The following is a 27,611-nucleotide window of genomic DNA, read 5'->3' on the forward strand; positions in this document are numbered from 1 at the left end:
TCCTGAATTTTTGCAGTTGTTAAGTATTTTTACATTTGTAATTTGTTGTCTAGATAGTCTTTAAACTAGAATAAACCTAAATAAATGCAGAAACTATAAAACTGTACTTCTGTTTTGGATTTCAGCCAGGTTGTATGTAAGGTGTCTACCCACGATGATTAAGTCCTTTACATATTTGAAGTATATACATAAATTTGAATGTACTTGATGTTTATTGTATGTGTGTATGTATAAAGAACACATAATCTGCTCCATATATTTAGGTAGTGCTTATGAGATGTGTTTTCTGCTCAAATACATTGAAATTTATATTAAATTCAGATCTCACTATAGCAGGAGTCACTGTGATTACTACTCAGGGCATCCTCAATTATTTCCCAAGTGTAGCCTGCATTTTTCTTGAGTATCTAACTTAACACTGATATCATTAAAATGCATGTCTTTCTTTTAAAAGAAAGTTCTACTTGAAAGGCTTCTATCTAATTTTGTCTGATTGTGATTCCAGTTCAAAGCTTCTTAATACTAGATCATTCCAACGCTGGCATGCTGGATAAAGATCAGCGAAGTACTGCCAAAGATAAATACAGCTGGAGTACATGCTGTACTGCGTGCTGAGGGAATTGTGTATTTTCATTTGGAGAAGTCTAAGGAGACATCGGTTTGTTGTCTTCAGCTACCTGATGGGAGGCTATAAAAAATACGGAGTTGGACTTTTTCTTGAAGGCACAGGGTGTTGGATGAGAGAAAACAAACACAAGGAGCATGGGAAATTTTTGCTAGTTATTAAGGAAATCTTTTTCAGCAGGAGGACAGTCTGAACACTGGAAAAAATTGTTCAGAGAACTTGTGAAATATCCACCTCTGCACATGGTATAAATTTTGTTATATAGGCTTTGAGCCTGGTGTAATTTGACCCTACTTTGAGCAGGGATAACAAGCCAAATCACCACCATAAGTGCCTTCCAACTATATTAATCTAGTAGTAGTAGTAGTAGTAGTGTTATTATTTTTCACTTTCTCATGTAATAATTGTGACTTTCAGTTTTATTGCTGTATGAGAACGGTGTATTGTTTCACACCAAAGAAAATATTTGCTTAAATTGCACCTGTGTATGAATAATTATAACACTAGGGTAAATAGTATTGCTTGGTTTTGATTCCCTTTTTATTATTACTTTGAGGTTCTAATTAGTGTGTCTAACAAGCTTTCTAAAGTGTGGGTTTATTCTTGTTTCTGAAGGTGGAATGCAACGGGATACTAAGTCTAAATCCCTGCAAATGTCTGCTGAAATTGTATGGATATTTGTGGTTAAATTAAATGCCTTACTAAGTAGAAAGTATGCTCATGTCTTTTTTTTCTGTATGAAACCTTTTATTTTCAGATTTTCCTTGAGTATCTTCCTAAGAAAATAGAAGTTTTTGGCTACAAACCATCTTTTTCTTAAGTCTGCTGGTTTTTCTGCAGATTCAGAGAAACTTCGTTTTCCTGTGGTGCATTTTCAAGTAGGATACATTTTCAAGTCAGCGTTTGGCAGTTGGAGTGCAGCATGTTCCCATACATGTGTCTGCATCTGTGCTAGCAGTCCTGTGTTTCTGGAGTGAAAAAAATGCAGAAAACTTCAGTAAATGCTGAAAACTTTTGATTAGTACTAACTGAAACTGGTTTATTGAATGTTGTCCCAGTACAAAGACAACTGCTAAGGAAGTAGGGACCAATTAGGAATGCCAGGTGAAAGGGAGAATAAGACTTTAGCTTTCCAGATTTTCACAGATTTAAGCTAATGTGAAACCATTGTAGTGAAAAACTAGACTGCACTAATTATATAATAAATACATAATTATGCATAATAATTCATAATCTTAGATTTTGGTGATGTTAGAATAGCAGTGTGGCTTGCTTTGTAGGCATTCATAGTTAGTTAAGCTGCTTGTTAAGTTCTGAACATAACCCCCTTACAGGTGAATTTTCCAGCAAATGCCCTTGGTTCACTGAACTTTTATTGCTTTGGCATGTTTATAGAATATACATCTTTCAGAGTTTCTCTGGTTTTTGATGGGATTTAAATGGTTAAATATATCTGTTTATGTACTGAAAAATAGCATGTAGAAGAGTTAATTGGAAAGCTGGGAATTGAAGTGAGGTTTCTTTGGACTTCATAAATTACATGTTGATCCATCGTGTTTTCAAAAGATTTAGTTGAATTTGCAGTAATGTTAACACTTACCTCCTCTGCCTCCACAGTTTTGCCAGCAGCTCAAGTAGTAGTGTAAATTGTGTTGATTTCAGTAGTCCAAATTGTGTTGATGTTTTTTGAAGTGCCACTTTCATATAAGAACTTTCCATAACTGCATTCTTCTCATGTGTTGCCAGGAGGCCTACCACTTCTGTATGAAAATTGAACTAATGTGTTTGTGTGGGTTCAGTTCTCTTGTGGTCTGTCAGTTTGTGTGTGTACCAATCTGCATACCTTATATCTTACATTGTTAATTAAATGCTGCCCCTACTGCTGTTCCAGAAGGTCTGTGTTGTCTGGTGCCCCATTTGGGAGGCAGGCTTTCCAGTTCATGCAGCTCTCTCTGGTGGTCAGCCTGTATAATCAGTTATGCCTCAATAAAAGCACTGACAGGATTTTTCCTTTAGTGTATGTCTGTCTTTTCCTACTTAAGGGTCAGGAGGCTTCATTGGAGAAGGTCAGTTGCCTTCCTCCTCTCTAGATAATTAACTTAGGTAGTTCTGCCTCACCCCATGATGTATTCCAGTGTGAGTCATTGTCCTTGCCAAACAGATCTGCAGTCCTGCCTAATTTTGCTGCTGTAATCTGTGTCTTACCTGGCAGCAAAATGGCCTGCATTCTTTCTTTTCCTTTCTTGCCCTGTTTACCCAGTTATTTTAGTGTGGAATTGTTATTATGACTTGTCTGTCCTAGGTCATGCAATGACTGCTCATGTATGTATTTTTCTTGTCTGAAAATACCTATCAGATGCGCTGCTCTGAGTTTGCTTTTTACCTTGCAAGTTGACTTTCTGAGTGATTGATCATGATTATCTGTCTTTTAAGTCAGTAAGTTACTCTAATTCCCTTCCCCTTTTGGGTCACGGAAGAAGAGTGTTAGTCAGTAGCATGGGAGAAATAAGTAAACTGTAGAAAGTGACAAGAAAAGATGGAGAAAGGAAACAGAAGAAATTACATGGAAATGAAGATTGGATGTTCTTAAGGTTAATTTAAGGTTAATCACTTGGGGAGAAAAAAGTCAGACTTTTAAACTTAATTCTAGGACCTTAATATCTTCTGGTCTGATGATTTTCATGTGTGAAGGAACAAGCATTTTTATAATTTTTCATAGAGCCATAGAATTGCTAAGACTGGAAAAGATCTCTGAGATTGAGCCCAACCATTAACCTGGGACACTATGTTCACCACGAAATTATATCCCTGTGTGCCACACCCATATGCCTTTTGAACACTTTCAGGGATGGTAATTCCACCACCTCCGTGGGCAGCCTGTTACAATGCCTGACTACCCTTTCAGTGAAGAAATTTTTCCCAATATCCAATCTAAATCTCCCTATATGCAGCTGAAAGCCATTTCTTATTGTTCTGTCGCTTATTACCTGGAAGAAGGTACTAAACCCCAGCTCACTATGACCTTCTTTCAGGTAGTTGTAGAGAAGAAGATGGTTGTTTTCAGGTAAATATCATAAAGCTGTTTTTTAAAAATTGTCTTGGTTTAAAATATTTGTGAATCTTGTATCACTATGAAACTACTCTGGGAAAGTACTGTTGTGGGCTTGTTCTGCTCCTAGCTCTTTTCTGGGCACTTTGCTTTTTACTGGCCACTAGAACTAGATGTGCCTTTGGACTCATCCTGAATGCCTGTTCTGAAACAAGTGAACCAACAAATGGCCTGGAAAACATGTACTGAGACAGATTTAACTCTCAAAATCAAGTTGCCTGTTGTAGTTAAGGTAGAGAAAAAATACAAGTATCAGAATTGTTTCCTGGGCAGTTGAAAATTAGTCTAAAAATTAGTCAGACAATGACAGTAGCTGAGAAAAGGCACAGGCTCAAAGAGTGTTTAAAGTTAGGTCTGCAGTGGGTTGTCTGGCCCAGCCTCTCTGCTGAAGCAGGGCCATTGCGGAGCACATGGCGTAGGATTGTGTCCAGACAGCTCCTGGATATCTCCACTAAGGAAGACCCCACAGCCTTTCTGGACAATGTGTTCCAGTGTACAGTCACCTGCACAGTAAAGAAATTCATCCTTGTATCCAGGTAGAATTTCTGTTGCTGTTACTGTTAATTTTGTCATCTCATTGCTGTTTCCAGTAACTTGTTCTTATCTCAACCTGTGATTGTCACCTTTTGTGTCTCCAGTTCTCAACTCCATTCTGCCAGAGTGGGAAGGGAAGATCAAGCAAGTGGTGCTGGCTTGGGAGAGTACTGGTGGGGGCACTGAACTGAGGAGTGCCATTCCTTAACCACAACAAATGTTTAGAAAAGAAGAAGATGACTAAGTACATCTAATTAGCTTTGCATGCATTAAGTCAAAGCCACTCCAAAGTGGCTTTTTTTTGGCTTTTTTCATAAATAAGTAAAAGAACCTTAATTGCTGTTGCTAAATTCTCTAGAGATATTTCAAAACTGAAGTTTCTTTTCTTGTTCCGTAGACAGTTGAATCTGGGCAGTAGTCAATAAGAAATTTATGTCACATACTGGTATTAAAGGGAAATTAAATTTTTCAAACTCATCATATTGGTAGTCTAGGGAAATCTAATAATCACAAAACCATTTGTGATAGACTGTTTCTTGCTGTGATACTGATCACAAAGCAAGTACTTCACCAATTGTACAACTGCATACTATTAACAAGGAAAACTTCTACTTCAAGTACTTGCAACTTCTGCAAGTACTTGAAATAGAAAAGCAGTCATCTTTAATTTGAATTATTTTGAAAAACTGAAAGAAAGAGAACTATTTTAAAGGCAGACCTGTCTCTAATTTCCCATAAATTCATCAAATATGTTGTGCTAATTGTATGTAAAAGAGCTGAGGGAAGGAGATGTACTGCAAATGCGTTTAATTAATTTTGATGGCTGAATAGATAAAACATGCACTAACATTCCACATGCGCATTGTGGGAGTTTGTTGTGTGTTCGATGTAGTACAGCCCTTTTCAAACTTAAATGAACAGGATGACCGAGAAATCACGCTGTAGAAAGACCAGTATTAACTTAGCATTGACAGGTGAGAATCAGCTAATTGTGTTGCTCTTCCTTTCAGTGCTTCTGAACATCTAGGTTTGTTTCTCTGCAGTCTGTGCTTTGACCTTTTCAACTTCTCTATGGCTGCACAGCCTTCAGACTCATTTTACAAAAGCAAGGTATGTGGGGTGAAAGCTGTGACAAGACACAAGGAAACGACAAACTGCTTCAGAAGCTGTTGGGAGCTGTTCTTTAAGACCAGCAGCGCTTCATTAGGGCATTGGGCATTGAAACTCGTAGTAGTGATTTTTTTTTTTTTTTTTTCACTGGAGAAGAAGTTGGCTGGCATGGATGTATTTTATAAACCAATGTTATAAAAGCTGGCACAAGTTGCCGAAGCCTCTTCACCTCCCTGTTAGTCTGGATGTTTTAAAAGCTCTGTAGAACAACTATGTACTTTCCTTCCAGGAGGAAGCAAAACTGGTTTATCTGAGCAAGGTGTTTGCACAGACTGCCCAAGAAAAATCTGAACAGGTATGAAATCCATACCTGTGAGTTTGTGGACTATGCAGAACTATTCCTTCAATTTGATTTTGTATGTACTTGCAAGAAAGCCAGATGTTTAGAGTTTTATATTTCGTTCATTTATGTTCCTGGTGGTAAGGAAATAACATAACTACTTTGTTCTCTCTCCTTTCTTTTTGAGAGTGGCAGATCAGAGGGTACACAGCTGGAACCACAGGATTAGAGCTGCGTTGTTCTTCTGGAGGATTGTGTTGTTACAAGTATTTACTGTTCTGGTTTCTTTCAGTAAGGCTAGTTGGCTCTGCAACAGGTAACATTTGCCAGTAGTTGAGACCAAACAATAGTTGAGACTGACCTATTCTGTCATTAGGAGCATGCAAAGCATGCTATAGAGACGTATAATCATAAAGGTTGGAAAATGCCACCAAGGTACCAAGGTAAGTCCAGCATTTGACTGAACACCACCATGCCCACTAAAACCATAGCATGAAGTGCTGTTTCTACTCTTTTGAACTCTTACAGGCATGGTGAATCCAGCATTTCCTGAGCAGCCTATTCCAGTGCTTAACCACTCTTTCAGTGAAGATTTTTTTTCATTATATCCAGCCTGAACTTCTCTTTGCACAACTTGAGTCATTTCCTTGTCCTGTCACTTGTTACTTGGGAGAAGGGACACTGCCTTGCAACAACCTCCTTTCTCATAGCAGCTACAGAGGCTGATAAGGTCACCCCTGAGCCTCCTTTTCACTAGGCTGAAGAATCTCTCCTCCCTCAGCTGCTCCCCACAAGAATTTATGCTCCAGACCCTTCCCCAGTTCCTTTGCCCTTCATTGTGCATGCTCCAGCACCTCAATGTCCTTGTCAGGATGGGGCCAGTACTGACCTCAGGACTGAAGGTGTGGCTTCACCGGTGCCAAGTACAGGGGACAGTCAGTGCTCTGCTCCAGCTGGTCCGTGGCCTCTTGTGCTGTGGTGGCTGAAGTTCATTAAGAAAAAAGCAGTCACTTCTACTGGTGTTTTTTCTCACCCCACAATGAGAAGATTAAAACAGTGATTTGAACATTTGTTTTAACTTGGTCTAGCTCAAGGGCTCTATTGAAAGACTCCTTAAACCTCCGCATTTTTATTTTCTTCACCAGATTAGCTCCTGCAGTCTTTGATTTTTTTGGGGGTTTTTTCCCCATTAAGGTATTTACTCCTGCTTCCTTTAATTTCATGTCAGTTTAAAATAGGATTTTTGTAGGTTTCATTTGTTCTAACTTAATTTTAAAAAGAACAGCCTGAAGATGTTCAGCAATAGGAGGCTGGCAATGGGTTTTAATGCTTGAAGGCTGCAGTTGTAGCGCTCAAAGGCATGGGCTACCTCTTGACATTTCCTTCCCATGTTTAAAGAGGGAATAATGACTAAAATCTTCAGCTTAAAGTTCCTAATCACCACCCCTGACACTCAGCAATGTGATCTCCTCCTCCATCAACTTTTTCCAGCCCATTGAGAGAATAAGTAAATGCTGCTTGGAGAGTGACTGAAGAAACATTTGCTAAGGCTTAAAATAATCAGTCCTCCTTCCCTGTAGATGGGGAGGGGGAGAATGAGGGCAAGGAGGGGAACGGAATGCACTGAACCACCTGTGGTATATTTTAAACTTCAACTATACATGCTTCTTATTTCTCCTCATGTGTAGCTGTTATTCACCATGTGAATGAGAAGTCAATGAATTTCTTAACCTTAGTATGGGAAGTGTTCTTTACCGTATGCTCTGCAGTATCTGATTTGTTAGACTGGCAATGCAGGGCATACTCAATAGAACCAACAAAAACTGGAAAAAGAGTGTCCTTGGTGGTGAGTGACATAGCATTGGTTTAGTTGGATGAGTCTGGGACCTGATGAGGAGAGACCATATTTGCCAGAGGTAGAAGGGGAATAGAAGAGTCCTAAGTACTCTTTTGTACAAGGCAATGATGTAGAGGTGTAGAAGATTAAGTGGGAAAAATATCTATGCTTTTCTTGGTTTTCTTAATTTTCAACATGTGACTCAGTGCACTGTTTTCATCTTCCACCTGAACTGAGACTCACGCTTTTACTTATTCCTCTGGTCATGGAGTATCCCCCTCCTCTGGTACCTGTCATTGCCTCCCAGCAAATAATCCATGAGAAGGTCCTTTCTTCTCAGGAGTACCTGCAACTTCTTCCCAGGTTTTCATTTGTGTTCAGTTGTGTTTCCTAAGTTTAAAACATAATGGTCTGGAAGAACTTAATTTTCGCAGGATGCCTCTTCTTGGATTTTTCTAGGAATCAAATGGCACCCAGGTGTTCGGTCATGTTCAATAGTTACTGTTTTCCTATGCCTATCAAGATGAAGCAGGCTCCAACCTTCTAGTTTTTCTCATCTGCTTAAGCACAAGCATTGATTTTACCATGTGTGTATTAAGGCTATGCCTGCCTTTGGAACATGAACTTTTAATTAGTTTTAAACAAGTTAAATTAATTTTTAATTAGTTTTAAAATAGTGGAGTAAGTGCTAAATCACTGAGGTTATTTCAGCTAAAATTTGAACCTGGTTTTATACCCAATTGTAGGTGAGAGAGGAGAGGAGAAATTCTCTTCATTAGAAATGCTTAGTTGGGAGGGCGACTGGGGATGGGGAAAGAGGAAAAGCAGCTGCTTCTGAGAGAAGTTTGGGCTCAGACTTGGCATACTAATCTGTGCTTTTGACCTAGTAATGCATTTTAAACTTGTAGACTATTCAAGCAACATCCAGGTTTTAGAGTAAGGGGTACTCAGATTTTTCTGGAAGTTCTGATGTGTCATTTTCTAATACAGGTCATATTGTCTCCTTTCTCAATTCACTCTCATTTTTTCCCTCAAAGATTTGCTTGTTTTACCTGTTGCCCATTCTTTTTCTTTTTTTCTGGTGGAGATTGTGTACAACACATAAAATGCCATAAAATCTTCAGTGTACTCAGCTGCTGTGCTTATGCTGCCTAACAGGACACAGTCTGAGAGGGAGATAATTTGGTTTTAGGAAGTTTCTGTATCAGATGAGATAGGATCCTTCATCAGAGAAGGCATCCTTCCATTACCCTGTCTTGCTGTCCACAGAAGCTTCTGGTAAAAAGAAGCTCAAGAACCACTTCTTATGTTATTTTGATTTCAGATTCTAGGTTTCTAAAATCCTTTGTCAAGTACAAGAGTTAGTTAACTGCCATAACCTCTGCTGCACCTCTTTGTCTCGGGTCTGGCTGGGATGGAGTTCATTTTCCCACAGGTGCCCTGACACTGCTGTGCTTTGCATTGGTCCCTACAGATGTGTTGGTGACACACCAGAGTTCTGGCTGCTGCTGAGTAGCTCTCACAGCACCAGCGCTGTCTCTCCACTGTTCCACCCTCCCACCAGCAGCCTGGGGCTGGGCAAAATCTTGGCGGGGACATAACCAGAACAAACTCACCAAAGGGATATTCCATACCATACGATGTCAGCTCAGACGGAAAAGCTATGTAAAGGAGGAGGAAGGGAGAGCACTGGTTGTTTACATGCATGAGAGCGTGCATGAGAGGAGAGACCATGGTTTTAATCTTTGAGTTCATTTCAGTGGGCTTCAAGCAATTTGTCTTGTTAATGTATGTACTAAACTTTATCTCTTAGAGCAGCTAGTTCAGATGGAGACAATTCTTACTCAGTATTTGAGTAAGAATTTATTATAATTAGCAAATTATGAAGAAACTTGGCTGTAATCAACTGTGTTGCACTTGTATTCTAGACTTAGCTCCAGCTTGTCTAAATATTGCATTCAATGAAATAAAGTGTCAAGGAGTCTGCAGTACTGTTTACAGGCATTTTTGGGGGACCTGGCTGGATTTTTCATTGCCTCATGGTCACAGCTTGCTTTTGTCAACTTTGCATTAGTCGTTCTGCTTTACTTTGGGAAGTGGTTCCTGGAGTCCACACTTCTGTGCAACAGCTGGTTCCAAAACCTGGAGAGAGAGATGAAATTTTTATTTCATCACAGCTGAGGTGAAGCGGGAAATAACTATGCCAAATTTGCTGAAAAGTTCTGTAAAAAACTAAGTGGTTTGTAAGTCTGAGATGGTCTAGGAAAGAATTGTTCTTCTGTAAATTAGAGAATGGAATATATTAGATTTTGAACAGATCACCTTAGGTATATTCAAATTTCCTATCCATGAGTGGGTTGGAAAAAACTGCTTTTAGACAAGATTAGAACAGTGTGATTGCTGAGTTGGAGTGGGGACTTGCAGGGAGAGCTGAGGTGCCCTGGTTCGTGTTACTGAGTGCATACATCTGCAGAACATTTGGGTGAGTTCCCACAATGCTGAGGACATTGAAAGGTGGGTGAAAGCCCTCAGGGCTCAGAGGCAAAACTTGTGTTGGAGTTTGACTTAGGTACTGAGAGATCTGAGGGTTTTCAGGTGGTTTTTTTAGTTATCTGTCATCAGAAAGAATTTTAGTGGGAGTTAAATAATTGTTTAGTGGGAATTTTGCAATGTAACATTTTTTCAACAACTTACCAGTTATTAAATACTGTTGTGCTACGAATGCTTAATCTTTATTTTATAATGCCTTGTCATAAAGGAACTGATAATAGCACAATCTGTAACAGCATATTTTAAAATCCAGAAAAAAACACTATATCTTCATGTCTAATCTTCTATATATCATAAACCAGTCAGTTACACTTGGGCTTTCTTCCTCCCTTCATCAAGTTCAGTAACATAGGATTATCTAAAACCTATTTTGTAACAGTGCATCTACTCTTCATGTTTTAAAATCAGGAAATACAGAATCTATGTCTTTCTTAACTGTTTTTTTCTTCAGTAATTTGACACTTTTGTTTCTGATAGAAAAAAAATGTTTTTTAAATAGGTTTGCATTCTAAAGCTATTGTATATCTCATTTAAACAGTTCCTTGTTTTTCCACTATTCTTGAGACTGTCAGGTAGTCTGCTAGATCTTTTTAGTCTGTTGGGGCACAATTTTCATGCTCTTGTCTTCTGCAATTTTCTTATGGTATTTCAGGATATCATTTCAAAAATCATGAAAAAAGGTTTGTGTCATTCTTGTTTCAGAGCTTGGGGGAGCAGTTAATGTGAATATAGGAAGTTCTAAGTTTATCTTATTTTGGAATATTTTCTTTCTCTTTGAATCTGAAGTGCACAATTGAATGCTTAATCATACTCAAAACAGAGTTCTGTAAATACTGGATACACATGATGATAATTTGACTTTTCTGCAGTGTTTGGGGAAGCACCAGTCTGTTCTTTTTTTAAAATGTTCAAGAGAACACAGATTATTTGAAATGCTACATTGTGAAAATATGCTTGTCTTAATGTTTCTTTCTCCTTGTCACTTCTATTAGACTCCTGCAGAATCTCTGCTAGTGGTATATTTTATGAAAAACCTTTGTTTACTTTCAGAGCCCTGGGTTTTCTGGCCAGCATTTTTTTCTGACAATCTGCGTTTATGCAGATAACATGATCTTGGCAAAGCAAGTAGTGCAGTATCTTTGCAAAAGCTGTCTGGTGTTTCAGATAGGGAACAAGTGGAGGACTTGCAGGCCATTGGTGTTTAAGGAAACACTAAATAAACTATCAAGCAAGTACATTTTCGTGAATTGTAAAGATAAAGCATCAACATTGCTGTCATCAATTATTCAGCAATGCAAAGCATTAACATAGGATTTAAAAAAAAGAATATATTCTTTTGCAAAAATACTTCAGCTCTTCTCCTAAAGAGTAACAAGAAGCTGCAGTATTTATATGTTATAATATCTTTCTATATAATTGCAATGTTAATCTATTGATATAAGTATTTATAAATTGGTACAGTAATGGAACTCTGAATCATTATTTGATAGGTTTGTGAATACATTTACGTAGTCCTGACTTTACTATTTAATCAAACTTCTACAAAAATAATTTTATTTGAAATATTTCTGTGGCAGTTGCTTGAATATCTCAGGTTGCTGCTTGCATGTCTCAGATGGTCTTTGTTATGTTTTGTTGTCTCATTTTATGTGATCAGGCCCTGACTGTACTTTCATAAAAGTACCTAGTCAAAACCTTGTTGAAACTGTATGGGATCTAAGTTGGAGAGCAGGGAGGGGAGTGTTCTGGGTTTTTGTCGGTTTTTCCTTTGGCTGTATTTTTGGGGGGATTTTTTTGTTTGTTTGTTTGCTTGGTTTTCTGGGGGGAGGGTGTTTTTTAAGGCAGAGTTGTAAACATATTAGTGGCCTGGGTTCCTGTAACTGATGTGTCGCTGTAAAGAGCCAGCTTGGTTTCCTTTACAAGACTTTAGGCACTTTTCCAAAGACAAGGAGGAAGGAGGGCAATGACACCAAAATCCCCTAGAAACTCCCGCACCTTGAGGAGGGAATTTGTACAATGAAATTTGCATTAGATCTGACCTTTTGAAGTGCAGTTTCTTAACTGAAGCTGAAATAGCAGGGTAGGCTGAAGAAAGTATTTCTGGAGAGTCCAGAGGAGACACTGACATCTATTGCTCTTGGCTGTTTGGAAGAGTTTGCTGATTCACTCTGACTTAACTGTTATCCTGTTTACATGCTGACAGTTATTTCTGCAAAGAGCTAATTTGTTGAAGCACGTGTTTCTAGATTCTGTTCAGATAGTGTAGCTGGCATAGGAGTAGGTCCTTCATCCAGATGGTTTCACATTTTTGATGTCTCTCTGTCTCAGGTTTACCAGATTTGTTTTCTCCCATATTTTTCCCAGAAAAAATGTTACAGGAATCAAGGTAATGCATGATTTATCACAGCCTATTATTGCAATTTTCTTGTCCAAGACCACTTTACCCTTTGCTTTGGTCAGATGATGAAAACTGGGGGGGAGAAAGAAGCCAAATAATGTGTGAAATTGGGAGCAGCAGGAGTGACATCTTACAAACATATCATTGTGTTATGTTGAGCATAGTGGATCTTCTTGTGGTTTTTCTTTTTGTAGGTAGAAGAGGTGGTTGGTGTTATGATTATTATATTCTCCATGGTACTTTACTGCGTATGACAGACTGTAAACGTGTACCTTTAATCTCTAATGGTAGATATTTAGAAGTTTGGCAAAGAGTAGTAGTTTCAGTTGGGATATTCTGGAGTTGAAACTGGAGGCACCATTTCACCATATCTAGAATGATAGAATGAAGAGACCTGGTGATACTGTTCCATGGAGTTATTTCTCACTAAAGTGACTGCAAATTTCATTAAACAGTCTTTGAGGTTTGAGTAAGAGATTTTTTTCTTAAGATGTTCTGATTCTTGGGTAGGAATCAGAATCATTAATTTCCCTCTTTTTTTTTTTCTTTTGTCTCTTTTTTCTTTTTATGTTACTAAATGCAATCTGTGTTGAAAGAGAAAAGCCACAAAATAAACCGTGAAGGGGAAAGCATGTTTTAAAACATTGTTTTGACATTTGCCTTTAGAATGGCTCCTCCTCTTTCTGTTTACCTCCTCTACGCCTAGAGGATACTTAGTGATGTCACTGCCCTTTCCCCCTACTACATAATCTTCTGCTCCTGGTTCACAGGAAAATTCTAGCTCTTCAGCCTTCTTGAGCTCTGTATGTCGTGTAAACACATATGACAGTTACCGTAGAGGCTGTAGTGTTACTAAGCCCTGAGGAGGGAAGTTGCCAGACTGGGGAAGTGAGATAAGAGTGCAAGAAAATGGAGATGACAGAATTCAGAAGGAAGTCCCAAAGAGTTTAACTTTTTAAAACGCAGGTCTTGGAAAAAGCTTCCTGAACAAATGCAAGCAGGGCAATTTATACTAATAGCCAATGGCAACTGGAAAGAGTTATGACTGGTTTTCCTCACAGAAATGTTTGCTGTGAGAAACTCTGTCTTCTGTGAGGAAGAGAACTTTTTAATTTCTATCAGAAAATAACTTGCTTGGTTAAACTGTCGTGTTGATATTTACTTAGAGGATAATATTTTTTATAGACTCAGAACTCCAGAGTCCATCTGTAGAGGGAGAGGATAAAGAACTTTGTCAAAAGTCAGACGTCTTTCAGAAGTCCCAGACCACAGCAAGAGGTGGGTCTTGGCTGTTCTCTGTTCTATGTATTCCACAGGTAAGCTGCTAAAACCAGAATGTACCTGGGAAATCCCTGCCTGCCACAGAAGGCTGAGAGAAGAGCAACTGGTTTGAAACCTTTTCCGTTGTGACACAGTTGGTGCCTGCCGTGCCACTCTTCAGCACTCGCTGACTGCAGTGTGAAATGACTTGTGATAGCTCAGCACCAGCCTGTGTGGCTCTTGACAGCATCTGTAGGCCAACATCTGCTTTGCAACTGTTGATGCTGTTCTTTGGCCCTGCAGTACTGCAGAGACAAGTGCTGGTTCATGTTTTCACAAATGGCTCTTCAGTTATGACAGCAGGAATTGCATCTGGGAAAGAACAGCTAGCTTTTCAAAAGTGTCTTCCAGCATCACCTCCAGACTGTCTCAGTCTTGCAACATTTAAGAAAATGAAGTAATTTCACAGACTACTTTGGTGTTGTAATTTTTGCTTTTGTTTGCAATTCCAGTATTTTTTAACTTGTGAGTGAGGCTGTAGCTGTCTTATATATTCTCTAGAGGTTATTGAAGGGTTTTTCCCTAAAACAGCATTTTTAACAAAAAATGACTTTTAATAGAAAAATACTTTTTTCTTCTTCTTTGGTGGTTTGTTGGAATACTTTTTAACATTGATATTTTTTCATTGAATCTTTTTTTATCATTTCTTAACTTCTTCATAATGCGTTGGTAGTTTTTCCTGTGTAGAAACTGGTGCTTTGATTGCTCACTGTAAAATAGTTTTTGTAACCAAAACCCAGCTAGGCAGAATGAGACCAGTAGCGAGAAATCCTGCTTTTTACTTTGAATTAATTTCCTCCATGTACACAGGAGCATTGGGAATTCCTATTTAATGTCTTTCTGAAAGAAATCAAAGAACCAATTCAAGAAGACCGGTGCTTTACTAAGTAACTTGGAACAATCTTTTGTTCCATGATCTGAGCTATTAAACAGTACTCAATTTTCAGTACAGTTAACAAAAAAAATCTAGTATGATGTAGCATACTTGTGAAAATATCACTTAGTCCTAATTTTGGTGTTGTCATCTTTTATTGCATCACTTTAAAAGAATTTGGGAGATATGTAGGCGAATAAAGGTAAATTGGTGATATTTTTCACATGCTTCATGCAAAAGGCCTTCCTGACCCATTATTGGTACTTTTCCTATGTCTTCTGCGTATATAAAGATGTGCAGAGAGAATGGTGGCTCTGAATGGACTAAGGACCCTCAGATACTATTATCTTGGGACATAATCTGTGCCAAATCATTGGGCAACTGTTTGAATTGCTTGGAAATTTTCTGATGAAATAGACTTTTGCTGAAATTTGTCACCATGGTGAAACTGAAATGTTTTGCAGATATGGACCAACTTTTTCCAAAGTTCTAATGGAATCTTAACAGAGCTGTTGCTTCTGGGCAAGTCTTTGATTTGATTACTTCTCTGGTAACTCACCTACTTGGCATGTTACTGTGGTGTTGAGGCTTCTACCTGAGCATGATGCTCATGCATTTTCTGACAGCAGCCCCAGGTAGTTTTCTTCCTCAGTAAGTACAGTGATTACTTCTTTCTCTTGTGAAGAACTTAAAAATCACAATTTTTAAATTTCTAATCAGAATGAAAATGGGATAATCCTCATATTAACAGCTATCCACTTAGTCCCTGTGTGTCATGCAAGCAGATCAGGCCAGGACCATTATTCTTTTCTTACACACAAGTTCATGGACTGAATTGTGGATACTGGGAGTGGTTTTCCAAGTGAAAACTGTAAGCAAATGTTATCTTTGCTTCTCTACCTTTTTTTTTTTTTTTTGAGCACGTTTTGTCATTGATATGTTAGTCTTTCACCTTCTGTATGTATTTGCTTGCTACCACATGCATTCAAATTTTGGTGTATGAAAAATTCTTGTGTGCTATTAGTATACAGCTGATAAAACAGGAAAACTTTGGAATTACTTAATTTTTGACTTGTTACTTGTAGGAGCAGTTGTTTTCTTGTGTGGCTTTACCTCATGGCAGGGGGACAATAGGCAGGGCATATCACAAAAATGACCATGAAAACTGAAAATGCACTCCTTGTTAACTAAACACTTTTGAATATGCTCTCTGCTTATATTTTTGTGAAAACTGTTTTTAAGGTCAGAATAAATATTACCTGAGAAAAGACAACAGAGTTTTAATGCATAAGATGGTGCATTTAAAATGCAGGTTAATTTTATTTATGAACTTGCCACCTGTTATCCAAATAATGGAAAAAAGTTCTCAGATTTTCCAGATTGCTTAGTATTTTTAAAAGTATTGTTGACTATTTTGGGAAAGTTACTCAGGAGGATATTTTCGTATGAATATGTATTGGAAATATATTAATCTGTTGCTGTGTTTTTGGTGAAATTCTTACTGATGTGGCATGTTTGGACTGAACAAGGACTTTGTAACATTTTATTGGTCCATTAAAAATGCTGTCCTTCTGTAACAGGCGATGTTTTAAAAATACAATATTTTATTGCCTGTCAGTATAGTGTATGCATTTGCTTCCTTGAATTTATACTTTTGTTTTTAAAGCAACCCACTGAAACAAGCTTGCACGTGCAAAGAAATTCAGATTTGCAAGGAGAACTCATGTCATATATGCAGAATATGGGCAAGCTTAATTGTGCTCCATTTGTCTGTGTATTCAAACTGAACTGCAAAGACTAATTAAATATTAATTATACATATTAAGTGTAAATCAAACTAGCCAAAATTATGGCAAGTGGGAAGCTGACTGACTTTTTTTCTCAGGATAAGTTTGGATTTAGAAGTAAAAGCTTAATTTTGGTCATCTTGGAACAAGATGCATAATACCCTTGTGATGTTCTATCACTGCTGGCTAATGTAAGATTTGTTAGCACTTTTTATGATGCTTTGCTGCAATCTTAATCTCCTGTCACAGGTAGAGTGAGACCTTCATACAAAGTTTATTAGAAAAGTTCCTATTGAGTCATGAGGTGCAGAAGGGAAGTGCTTGCCTTTTAAACTCCTTCTCAAAGAGGAGCCTGGTGTGGCTAGATCCAATCTTAATGCCAAACTAATAGTTTTAGGTCTAAGAAATTATAGGGTTGTGATTGAACTTTGTACAGCTTTGTCCCACAGGATTAAGGGAGGCAAACCAGATCTAGTAATATAAAAATGAATTATTTACTATAATAAATGATTAGACATGAAGATCTTAATCAGAATTATTTACTATGCATTATAGAAGCTAAAACTAGGATAGTGTAGTGTGTGCCATGTCAAAACAATTTTATTAAAGCAATTCCACTAAAGCTAGCAAAGAAACCCCCTAAAAACTATTAAGTAGAGGTTGACGTTACTTACCTATATCGCCAACTGTGTCACCTTAGCATTTTTACATAAGAATACTTTACCATATCTGCCACATCTCCACCTCGTTATCAGCATGTTAAACTTTGGTGTTGATGAGTCAAGCTGGTTTTAGCATAATCCAACACCAAAAGCAGCATGACACCCTCTTTAGTTCACTACAGATAGCTTTGCAAAATAGAGCATTGTTCAAGTTGATTCATCCCATTCCAGGTAATGCATCCTACTGTACCTCCTACCCACCATTACTTGGGAAGGCTTTCATTATTGATGTTCATTCAAATTCCTTGAAAGAAGGATATGTATATAAGCAGATGGACAGTGTGTGCATTGCTGTCATCTTTGGTTTACTGGCAATAATCATACTGAGTTATTGGGAGACAGCCTATGTCTTCAAGGCCTTGCTTGTCAATAGAAAATACTATTTAATCTTTCTTCTTTCACTAGTAAACTGAGCAGTTGGTGACACAGGCACAAACATTAATTGTATTTATAGCAGTTCTGAAGACTTGTTGAAATAACAAATGCTGTATTGTGCTCTTTGCAGACAGTGGCAAATCAGAGATGATGCAGTAATTTATTTTGGCTGAGGTTCATTAGTCTCTTAAGTTCATTTTGGAATTTGGCATTTACATCCTTGCAGCTACCAGAAATGTAAGATGGTGTAGACTTGAACAAATAGAAGGAAGGAGGAAATAGGGGAGCTAGATCACTGACAAGGTGGTGCACTGTGAGATTGGTGCAGCAGCTCTGCTTCTAAAGGAGTAATTTGTCTTAGATGAGACTTAGTCTGTAAGTGTATGAACTGAATAGTTTTATAAGGCCTTAATGCAGATCCTGTAGATGGGGTGAGGGAGAAAGAGAGAAATATGCCACATGTACCTGTTGAGCTTGGAGTTTTTGATCTCTGAGTTTCCATGCTTCTTGTTAGAAAGAGAGAAATATGTCACATGTACCTGTTGAGCTTGGAGTTTTTGATCTCTGAGTTTCCATGCTTCTTGTTAGAAAGAGAGAAATATGTCACATGTACCTGTTGAGCTTGGAGTTTTTGATCTCTGAGTTTCCATGCTTCTTGTTCACAGCTGTAAGCTGCTCCTTCATAAACAAGCAATTATTTTTGTTCATCATGTGAAGAATAGATTTTCTATTAGGCTGCTTCATTGATTTTTTTGCCTGTGAAGCACAAGCTACAGTATTGTCAAAGGTATTCAAAATGTTGCAATCTTTATTCTGCTGGATTTGTGGAAAAACAACATAGTTAAACATAGATAAATCTTCATGCAGTTTTGGTTAAATTCAGGAGCCTGACTGGGACTTACAAATGCTAGGCAGTTCTGAGCATGAAACAGTACTTTAAAAATAGAAGATAAATTAGAATACCCTCAAGGCCCCTTGATCTGAAACCTGCATGAACAGGTGGTTGTTCTCTGCTTTGTTTGAAGGTCGTGCTCTCAGATCAGTGTGCGTGGAATGTGTGCTCAGTAGGTCAGAGATAGACAGCTCTTCCCCAGACAACCCTTCCTCTCTCCTTCCAGCATTTCAGCACAGGTCTGGAAAAAACTTGTGCTGACTGTGCTGACCTTCAGATCAGATCCTGGTGTGGTCTGAAGCACTTGGGGGAGGTGTGTACAAAATACACAGCTGTCCAAGCAAGGCAAAACTGTCTGTCTCTAAAGCTAGTATTGCAAGAGGAGAAATGGTTGTCATTGGCAATGGCTAGTCATTGCCACCAGTCTGACTTCTGTGAGGAAAGAAGCTGAATTTACTGCTCACTGAGATGGGTTCTTTTTTGGGGGACAGAAGAAGGGAGTGTGGTATTTGTGATAGACTCAGTCAACACAGCACATGGCACTGAGGAAACTGTGTTGAAGTCTTCACTCCTGTTCAGGATGATACCTGTCTGAAGAGTCATCCAACATAAAATTTGAAGAGTTCTCCATTCTGAATTCTGCCCCCTTCAAGCTTCCATTTTATTTCCCTCACCCGTGTTCAGTTTTAAAATCAATTTTTGGTCCTCTGTCAGGCCCTTTCTGTGTTGGGAGGGTCACAAAGGGAATATATATTTTGTTTCCATTGCTGCAGGAAGCTGCTGTTGTGCTTAAGCACTTTCAAATAGTTTCCTGCAACCACAGAAGTGTTGTGCAATGAGAGCAAAGGGTGGGTGTGCCCTTGCCCTTCCTGCTGCAAGACAGTTGATCTTAACTTCCACATGAATTGAAAGGAGTGGATGTTGTCAGTTTTCAAAGAGAATTAATTGTTGTGGCTTATTACATAAAGTGAGCATACCATGTCTCTTTTTGTGATTACTTTCCCTTTTTCGTTTCTATTTTCTCCATGTAATGCCATCAGCAGTTTTTTTTTTTTAACTGGCGCTGTATTCACAGAAAAGAAAAACGTGTGCAAAAAAACCTGGTGATAATGTTTGAAGTCAGGTATCTGGCTTCTATACCACTTTCTTGCTAGAACTGAGAAGCAGTCTCAGTACCAAAAATGTGGTTTAATGTTTTAAAAAATTTTGTATTTAAAAAAGCCTAAATTTAAAAAGTTCTTGGCAAAGATGACAAGAATTTGGGCAAATAAGACAGGAGGGGATCACTTCATCTGTATCTAAAAGAAGATTTGATTTCTTCAATAATCATGCATTATGTATTGTTCACAGCCATTAACATTTTTTAATATTTTACTTTTAATGCAGATACATTATGGTCCACCTCTGCATATGTGCCTGCTTTGTCTGACTTTCTGTGGATTCCTGCAGCAAGTGGATGTCTTGTGACATGCTTATTTAAAGGGCTTCGTCACTCCCATGTTTAGTACAGAGATTTCCCAAGTGATAAAAAGGTAATTAACTGTTGAGGATTTATCTGTAGTGAGAGGATGCTCTCATTTTTAAACCTTTGAAATTATACATTTGAAGTGGTATGGCTAAAGACTCTGGCTCAGGAGGCTTCCTTTCAAGAGCCACCTGTTGCCTCAAATGCTCCCGCCACCCCCTCCCCAAAAAGAAACCCTGTAAGTTGAAAGCCAATCTTTTGAAGGCTGTGAATGATGTATATTATTAAATTGTGAGAATTTTGGATGTCCTCCATGTTTTAGTGAAATGTCTTCTGTGAGTCATGATTTTTGATTTCATTAACCATTTTCTTGATGGTTGACTTAAAATTACTGAATTACTGCAGCACAGTGTGGCTGGTGAAAATAATTTTCAGGTGCATTGCTGATACAAACATCAACAGAGGATTGTATGTAGACATGTTCTGTTGTAGATGCTGGTGATTGTGGTTAGAGCAATGTATAGAATGATTAATCTTATCTTTTAGAAGCCATCTCTTAAAATATTGTCTGTATTACGAATATAAAATAATTCTATTGAATCAAATACTCTGTTCATCAGTACCAGAATCGCATCTCTTACAGCTTGTAGTTGTTATCTCCAAAACATCATCCTTACCTCAGACTTTGTTACCTATTCCTATTTTTTACTTGGATAATTGGTTCAGCCATTTTTTTTATTGAGCCTTCATTATGTCAGACATCCACTCTAAAATGTGTTTGGACTTGGTATAGGGGCTTTTGTTGTTCAAACAAATACCTTTGTGGTGTCTCCAAAAGTTGCTTTCTAAATATGTTAAATCCTTTCATACAATGGTGAGAATTATTTACATTCTTTGCAAAAGCACAGAAATTATTTCGAATTAGAATATGAACAAATCTATATACCCCAGAAAATTATACTCAGTGAGTTCTGCGAACAGGTAGGCTATTGTCTCCCAGTATATTTAGTCTCAAAATGCTTAGCTCCATCAGAATAGGTCATATTTTAAATATACTAGATCAACAGCAGTTAATTCTTTTGCCATGTTTAGTGTTTCTGTTGTGCTAAGATAGTGGTCTCTGAATGGACCAAAGCAGGGAAAACTAAGTGTGTCCAATTTGAGACTTGTCTGGTGAGAAAAACAAGTGAAAGGAGTTTTGTTTTGAGTGGTGACCTTGTGTTTCAGTTACTTTGCACGCAAGAATCTGCCCATTAAACTGCTTTACTTACATGTAAACATGTAAGAGGCCAAGAAAACATGTTTTCTATTTTCAGTGAAGAAAATAATGTAAGACTATTTCTTGGTTTCACCTGCTTTGTCTGCCCTTAAACATAAAAGAGAAACTTGAAAGATTTTTAATTTGAAGTGATGTCACTTTTTTACAAATAGTGTCTCTTGAGGTTTTTTTTCACATTGTCACATGGACTCTTTGAAATTAGTGCAACAAATAGCACAGAGTATTTACTTTGCATTTTTTACTGCATTTTATTGCTATTTCACATTCTTAGGTGTGATTAAGCAAGGTTCCCTTCTTGGTTTATCAATTTTTTTATTATGGAAACAAAGAGGGAATGATGGGAGTTTTTTGAAAGGACAAATATGTTGTAAATACGCAGACTTTATGAAGGAGAGGCAGGCACAAGCACATTTGTTTAGTACACTTTTGAAACTGGACAAGTTTTCAGTTAGGTTGGCAAATTACATTTCCATTCAGTTTTGGATAGACATAAAGCTGAGTGACCAGTGAAAAATCTGTCAGTTCAGGTTAAAGTTTGAATAAAAAGAGGGTTAATTTTGGAGTATTTTGGGAAAACTACTGTAGTAATTAAAGATGTAGTAATTAAAGATGGCCCTCTGTGGTACTAAAGCTGTGAATGTTTTATATAAAAGCAAGTTGTAGAGCACAAGCATTATGTCTTGCATAATGTTGACAAAAGTAGTGAGAAATCTTTTAAATATAATGTTTATAGTCATGTGGGGTTTTTTTCCTTCTAAAAAACAATTATTCCTTGTTGAGTGAGGAGGAATGCTTTTTTTCCTTAGTTAAACATGGACTTGTTACCTGTGCTACCTTTGGAGCTAAAAGCACATACCTTTTCAATTAAAGGTGGCTGGCTTTGTAAATGAGGCACATGTATCCCCTACATAAGGGCGTAAGCAATGTAGTGAATGACATTTGTGTCTAGACGTTCATGTTTAAATATCTATAACACACTGGTTCTTTGTGTTGCTTAGTTTGGGAAGTAAAAGAATAGATTTTTCACTTGGTGATGGTATCTTTTTTCTTTTCTCTTTCCCCCAGAATTAGCGTAATAGTAACACAGTCTTATCCTCTTGTTTATGTAATTGAATATTTTTGTCATCTCAAAACTCATTAAGTTAATGTTTTCCTTATTTAAGATGTTCAGCATTTTTTTCCTGCTGATATAACTGCTGTGGTTTCCATAGCACACATCATCTTCACCCCACATTAATTAATACTCTTAGATAATTCTAAGCCCACATTAATAATAGATAATTCTAGTTAGGAACAGAAAATTTTTTTAAAAACTCCAGAATATGTTCCAAGCAGTTCTTTCCCGATAAAGCAACATAATTCAATACAAACAAAAGCTGTTGAAAATAATGCATTAAGAATGTAACACTCATATGCCTATGCAGAACAATGAACATATTTTTAACTTAGACATTTACATTTTCAAGTACAATAACTTTATTAACCATTCAATATATTAAGCAGCAACATGTAGACCCTTAGTGAGTTTGGGAATGACACCAAGTTGACTAGTGCAGTTGAAGGGGACTGAGGGAAGGGACACCAATCCAGAGGCCCCTTGGCAGACCTGGGAAGTGATTCCGTGGAAAACTCATGAAGTTCACCAATGCTATGTGCACCAGGTCTTGCATCTAGGTTAGAGCAATCTCCAGGATCAGTACAAGCTGCAGGGTGAATGGATTTGAGAGCAGCCCTGTGGGTGAAGTCTTGGGGATCCTGGTAGAGAAAAACTGAGGTGTGAGCTGGCACTATGCACTGGCACCCCAGAAAACCAATTTCACCCTATTCACAGAAGCATTGCCAGCAGGTCAAGGGGTGTGATTCTCCTCCCCTGGTGTGTTTTTGTGAGACTGCACTTGGAGTCCTGTGTCCAGCTCTGGGGCCCCTAGCACAGGAAAGACAGGGAACATTTGGAGTGAGTCCAGAGAAGGGCCACAAAAACAATCAGAGGGCTGGATTGCCTCTGCATGTGAGGAAGGACTGAGCCAGTTGGGGTTGTTCAGCTCAAAGAGGAGGCGGCGTCAGGGCAATATTATTGTGGCCCAAACCATACTTTGATTCTAAAAAATAAAATATGTTTAATTGTCTTGTTTGAACCTATTCTGCATTTTCAGAATAAGAAATGCAGAATTCCAGGTGGTAGCTACTTGAAATAACTTCTAATAAAAAGCAAGCTTAGACTGTTATCTAAGCTTTTGTCTTTAAGCAGGGATTATACCAATTAAAATTATGATGCAGTCACAGAGAAGCAGAGATATTCTTCAACTGGCTTTTAGAATATGCTGCCTAATCTCACATTTTTAAACTTTTTTTTCATTATCAGATATATCTGTGGTTATTTATTACATTATTAATCTTCTTTGATTACATTTATGAGAGAGAACTGTTATTTTGATGGCAGATTAAATGATTTTTTTTTCTGAAAGAAGGTGGTCTTGGAAGATCTCCCATTCCTAGGTGTAAACCATGTCTGCTAGATTCTCACCTCAGCACTTTTTTGAAGTGTCTGCTTACAAGGAAAACTCAGCTGCAAGGTGCTTTTTCTATCCTTCTCTTCATCAGTGTTAGTTTTTTTTGTCTTCTAAATTTAAATTGGGAGTAAAATGAGTTGTACAGATCTCATTAAAGCAATTCTTTTGGCTTTCAGGTTTAATTAGCATGTTGCAGGTGAGCACATGCTGTCTGAAATCCAGTGAGAAGTGATAATCCTCTATCTGGACTCCCAAGTTTATATTTTGTTTTTTCCTCTAATACTGTCACTTGCTTTTCCTCTAGGGCTGTGGAGTAAATTGAAGAGAAACTTAGCTTTTCATAAATCACCTAAGCTATTTGCTTGTCTTCAAGTTCTAATGATTTTTCAATGTCAGAACAGTACTGTCACTGAACATGAATATTACAAACAATACCAAGAACAGTTAGCCAGGAAGTATTTCTTACATTTCTTTCAGACAGATGCTCTGAACAGAACCAGAACAGACTATGGCTTGTCTTACAATGACAAATATGGAAAGTACAGCAACTTCTACTGTCCACCAGAATGGTGACGTCCGTGGAAATAGCAGTGCATCCAAGCAGACAGAACCATTGCTTCAAGTGTACCTTTATCATTCTCCTGGGAAGACAGAAGGAGATTACCTTCAGTTTTCAGCTGGAGAATATGTTGCAGAAGAGATTTGTGCTGTTGCCTGTAAAGCTTGTGGTAAGTATATACCTAACAGTTTATCTAATAAAGCCATGAAATCCAACTTCCTACAAGAAAGTTTTCAACAATCCAAAGCTCATAAAAATGGTGGCATTTAGACTGAAGTGCTAATTTCAGCTACTGTTTCAGCTACTGTTCTGTCAGATGTAGTTAGCAGCAGGCTGTAAAACTGTTCCCATTAGAATGGTTGTGAAGCTGAATTGGGTGACTGCCATGTTTTTTCAAACAAATTAAAGGTATACCATCCTGTAACTGAAAGTCTTCTTTCATTGAGCTAAGATACAGTTTGAATAGTAAATCATAGCAGGTGCTGCAAATAGCATGAATTACTTCCTGATGCAGCCCTGCAAAACAGATTGGTCCTGGAAGTTATGTGCATATGTTATGTATTATTCATGCTTAATCACTTTGCAGAAGGAAACTGTTCTGTTAGATATAACATGAATGCTTGTGTGTGTGGTTGATGCTCTTTGTAATGGTTAGGGAAATAAAGTAGGTAAATAACAGGGTTGTATAATATAAATAAATAATACATTGATATCTAAGAATGCCTTTGAATTGTTGCATTTACGTAGTGTCTAACATACGCCAGGGCTGAAATCTGTAGTAAAATAATTCAAATATGCATTTTGTGCATACATCTTTCTTTGCAAAAGTACATTGAATTTTTTAATAAAACAAATTAGTTTCCTATAATCTCTGGATATGAAAGTGATTATCTTTTGGTTCTTTTTTCTCTTTCATAGCAACCATTTATGCTTAAATCATGAGGCATTGCTTCTTATTGTTTATTATTCCTTTTTTTTCTGAGAGGATTTTTTGGTTGTACAGCAGAACACATATGACTCCATACCGTCATGTAATGTTTGTTTGCAAGACTCATCTTTCAGGAGTAAGCTGTGAGTCAGAATACTTGGTTAAGAAGGGAATGATCTGGGTAGTAAGCAAGACTGAAATATAACAAATTTGCTAATTGTTAATGAATTTCGTGATCTGAACAACTGATGGATCTTTTGATAGCAGAGCTGATTATATCCAAGTATGACTGCTGTTGAAGGCAAAGCAGGACTGGATCTAGGCAAACATCAGCAGTCAGAGAGTCTTGTTACATATCTTTTAAACAGTTCAAACAATTGAAAATTTTCCAGTCACTGCTAACTTGACATTAGATCCATTGTATCTGGTATGTACTGGCTATAAAAATATTAGTCTGTCTAAATATTTTTCTGCCAGTTTCATACATGCTTGCAAAAGCTTGGCCATTTTTTTTAAACTTTATTTAAAAAGAGTTTTCTGGTTTGGGAAAATATAATAAATATATACATTTTTGTGGGTTTGTATTTCTATAAGGAAAACTGTACATAAAAGTGACTATCACATTTTCCAAGCAGAAATGAAAAAATAAATAAGGTGCCTTGAAATTACATTTAAATCGATGAGTTAGTCATGGTTCAGTTCTTGCATGTTAGCTAGTTAATTGCCAAGTAAAAGATTAGAAATGTCACACCAAATTGAAGAAAAGGTATTATTCATAGCCTGAGGGGGAGAGTGGTATTAGAGGAACTAACTGATGACGGAAATTAAATATATTAGAGAAATCATTCTAGAGGTTGCAGAATCTTTGTGTTAGGTGTATCTTCATTTTAATTCTCACCCATCTGAATTGCAAATTTGCAATTTGTCAGAATTTCCATGGTACAACCCTTGAAAAATTCTGATCTCTCTTGGAAAACCATAAAATGGCAGAGAGTTTTTAATGATAAGTAAGCAAAAGCACTGTTTCAAAGCATTTAATGTGACAAATGGTGGCAATGTTTGCAGTCAATGAAATGTTTTCAAGGCAGAGAGTGCATTGCATAATGTTATGATTTGTACTCTTTGCTTGTATGCTCGAGAAGAGATTCTGTGCTGTTAACAAGGGAATTGTATGCATGCTGAATTTCCAGAATTGACATGACTCAGTGTTCACGTAGCTCCGAGTTGTCATTGAGTGTAACTGTTCACTGAGGGTTGGTTTTTTTGTTCGGTGGTTTTGTTTGGTTTCAGGTTTTTTTTTTTTTCATGTGTATGTGTGCGTGAGTGTGTGTTTGCTTGTTATTGTGAGGTCGTGTTGTTGTTTGGTTTTTCTTTGTTTGTCTTCCTTTAGGTGATAGCCTTTCCTGAAAATCCACCCAGAACATGCAGCCCCCCTGCTCACCCCCACTAGCTGGGGAATGAATTAATCAGAACTCTGGGCAATTCTGTTTTTCCAGGAAAAGAAATAGAAGCTTTGATCGACCGTTCAGAAACCATTTTGTTGACAGGATAGTGACATTGAATGTGATGTTTAGGGTTTGGTTAGCCTCCACGTTGTATGAATGATAAGGCAAGATACTATTTTTATGTCAGAAAAGGCAAGCAATGGTATATGCAGGGCTATATAAGTTTTAAACAGTTTACTTCCAACTGTATGAGAACTAATGTATCCATTAGACTTTTTATATCGAAAATTTGAGACTTTTATTAATCATTCAACTAATTGCTTTCGTCTTTTTATATCTAATAACTTACAAGCTTGAGAGTTTCATACAACAGTATTTCTATTCCAGACTCTGCATGACTTTAACATTTCATAGTGGTGTCATGGCTTGTTGTGATTTACACTTCCTGTCTTTTATTTTTTCTTATGAAAACATACTGTGTGGGAGAAGGGGTTCCTAATGCCAATAAAGGAGGAGATACAGAAAAACTGTATTTTCTTAGCTGCTTCAGGATAAATGAAGTAGTGAGACTTGTCTGGATGTGAAGCTCTAAAATCATAATGAGGAAAAGAAGACTCTACTTTTTTATAGGTTTGAAACAAGTATAAACTTATGCTGTGTTGAAGTATAAACTTATGCTGTGTTGTAGTCTTTTGTGATGTTACTTGACTATACTCAAGTATATATCCTATGTACTATATAGTATGAATATACTATATATATAGATATATTTATATATATATGTATACATATATATACTCATTTCTTTAGCCTTATGCAATAAATAAATAAATTTTTAAGAGATCTTGTCATTGAAATGTTCCAGAAAATTTACTTGATATCCCTTGCAGGAGAAACAAAGCAGTGAAAATTCTGATTAATTATGTCTGAGTTGCTATCTTCTCTCTTAATT

General features: G+C 37.3%; 1 protein-coding gene and 1 long non-coding RNA gene across 13 annotated transcripts in view; one reads left to right on the forward strand and one right to left on the reverse strand.

Annotated features, from left to right (window-relative positions):
- The window catches only part of JAK2 (Janus kinase 2), an 83,619-nt gene that overhangs the window by 16,232 nt on the left and 39,776 nt on the right, over nt 1–27,611 (forward strand). For 2 of the 12 annotated variants that reach the window (XM_074533047.1, XM_074533049.1), the window contains 4 exons: nt 13,689–13,781; nt 15,162–15,348; nt 19,860–20,005; nt 24,205–24,455. In XM_074533047.1, the coding sequence (XP_074389148.1) occupies nt 24,236–24,455 (220 nt within the window). In that variant the 5' untranslated portion in view covers nt 13,689–13,781; nt 15,162–15,348; nt 19,860–20,005; nt 24,205–24,235. Of the gene's footprint in view, nt 1–11,622; nt 12,492–13,688; nt 13,782–15,161; nt 15,349–19,859; nt 20,006–24,204; nt 24,456–27,611 lie in introns of those variants that run through there. The other 10 variants (XM_074533051.1, XM_074533052.1, XM_074533054.1 and 7 more) reach the window with 8 other exon arrangements.
- Nucleotides 1,039–12,275, reverse strand: LOC113459419 (uncharacterized). Its single transcript, XR_003380605.2, has 4 exons — nt 12,145–12,275; nt 9,644–9,697; nt 6,608–6,700; nt 1,039–1,593 (listed from the first exon to the last, which is right to left on the reverse strand). It is a non-coding gene; the product is annotated as an uncharacterized LOC113459419 (long non-coding RNA).

This window comes from Zonotrichia albicollis, chromosome Z (assembly GCF_047830755.1).
Source record: "Zonotrichia albicollis isolate bZonAlb1 chromosome Z, bZonAlb1.hap1, whole genome shotgun sequence".
NCBI lineage: Eukaryota > Metazoa > Chordata > Aves > Passeriformes > Passerellidae > Zonotrichia > Zonotrichia albicollis.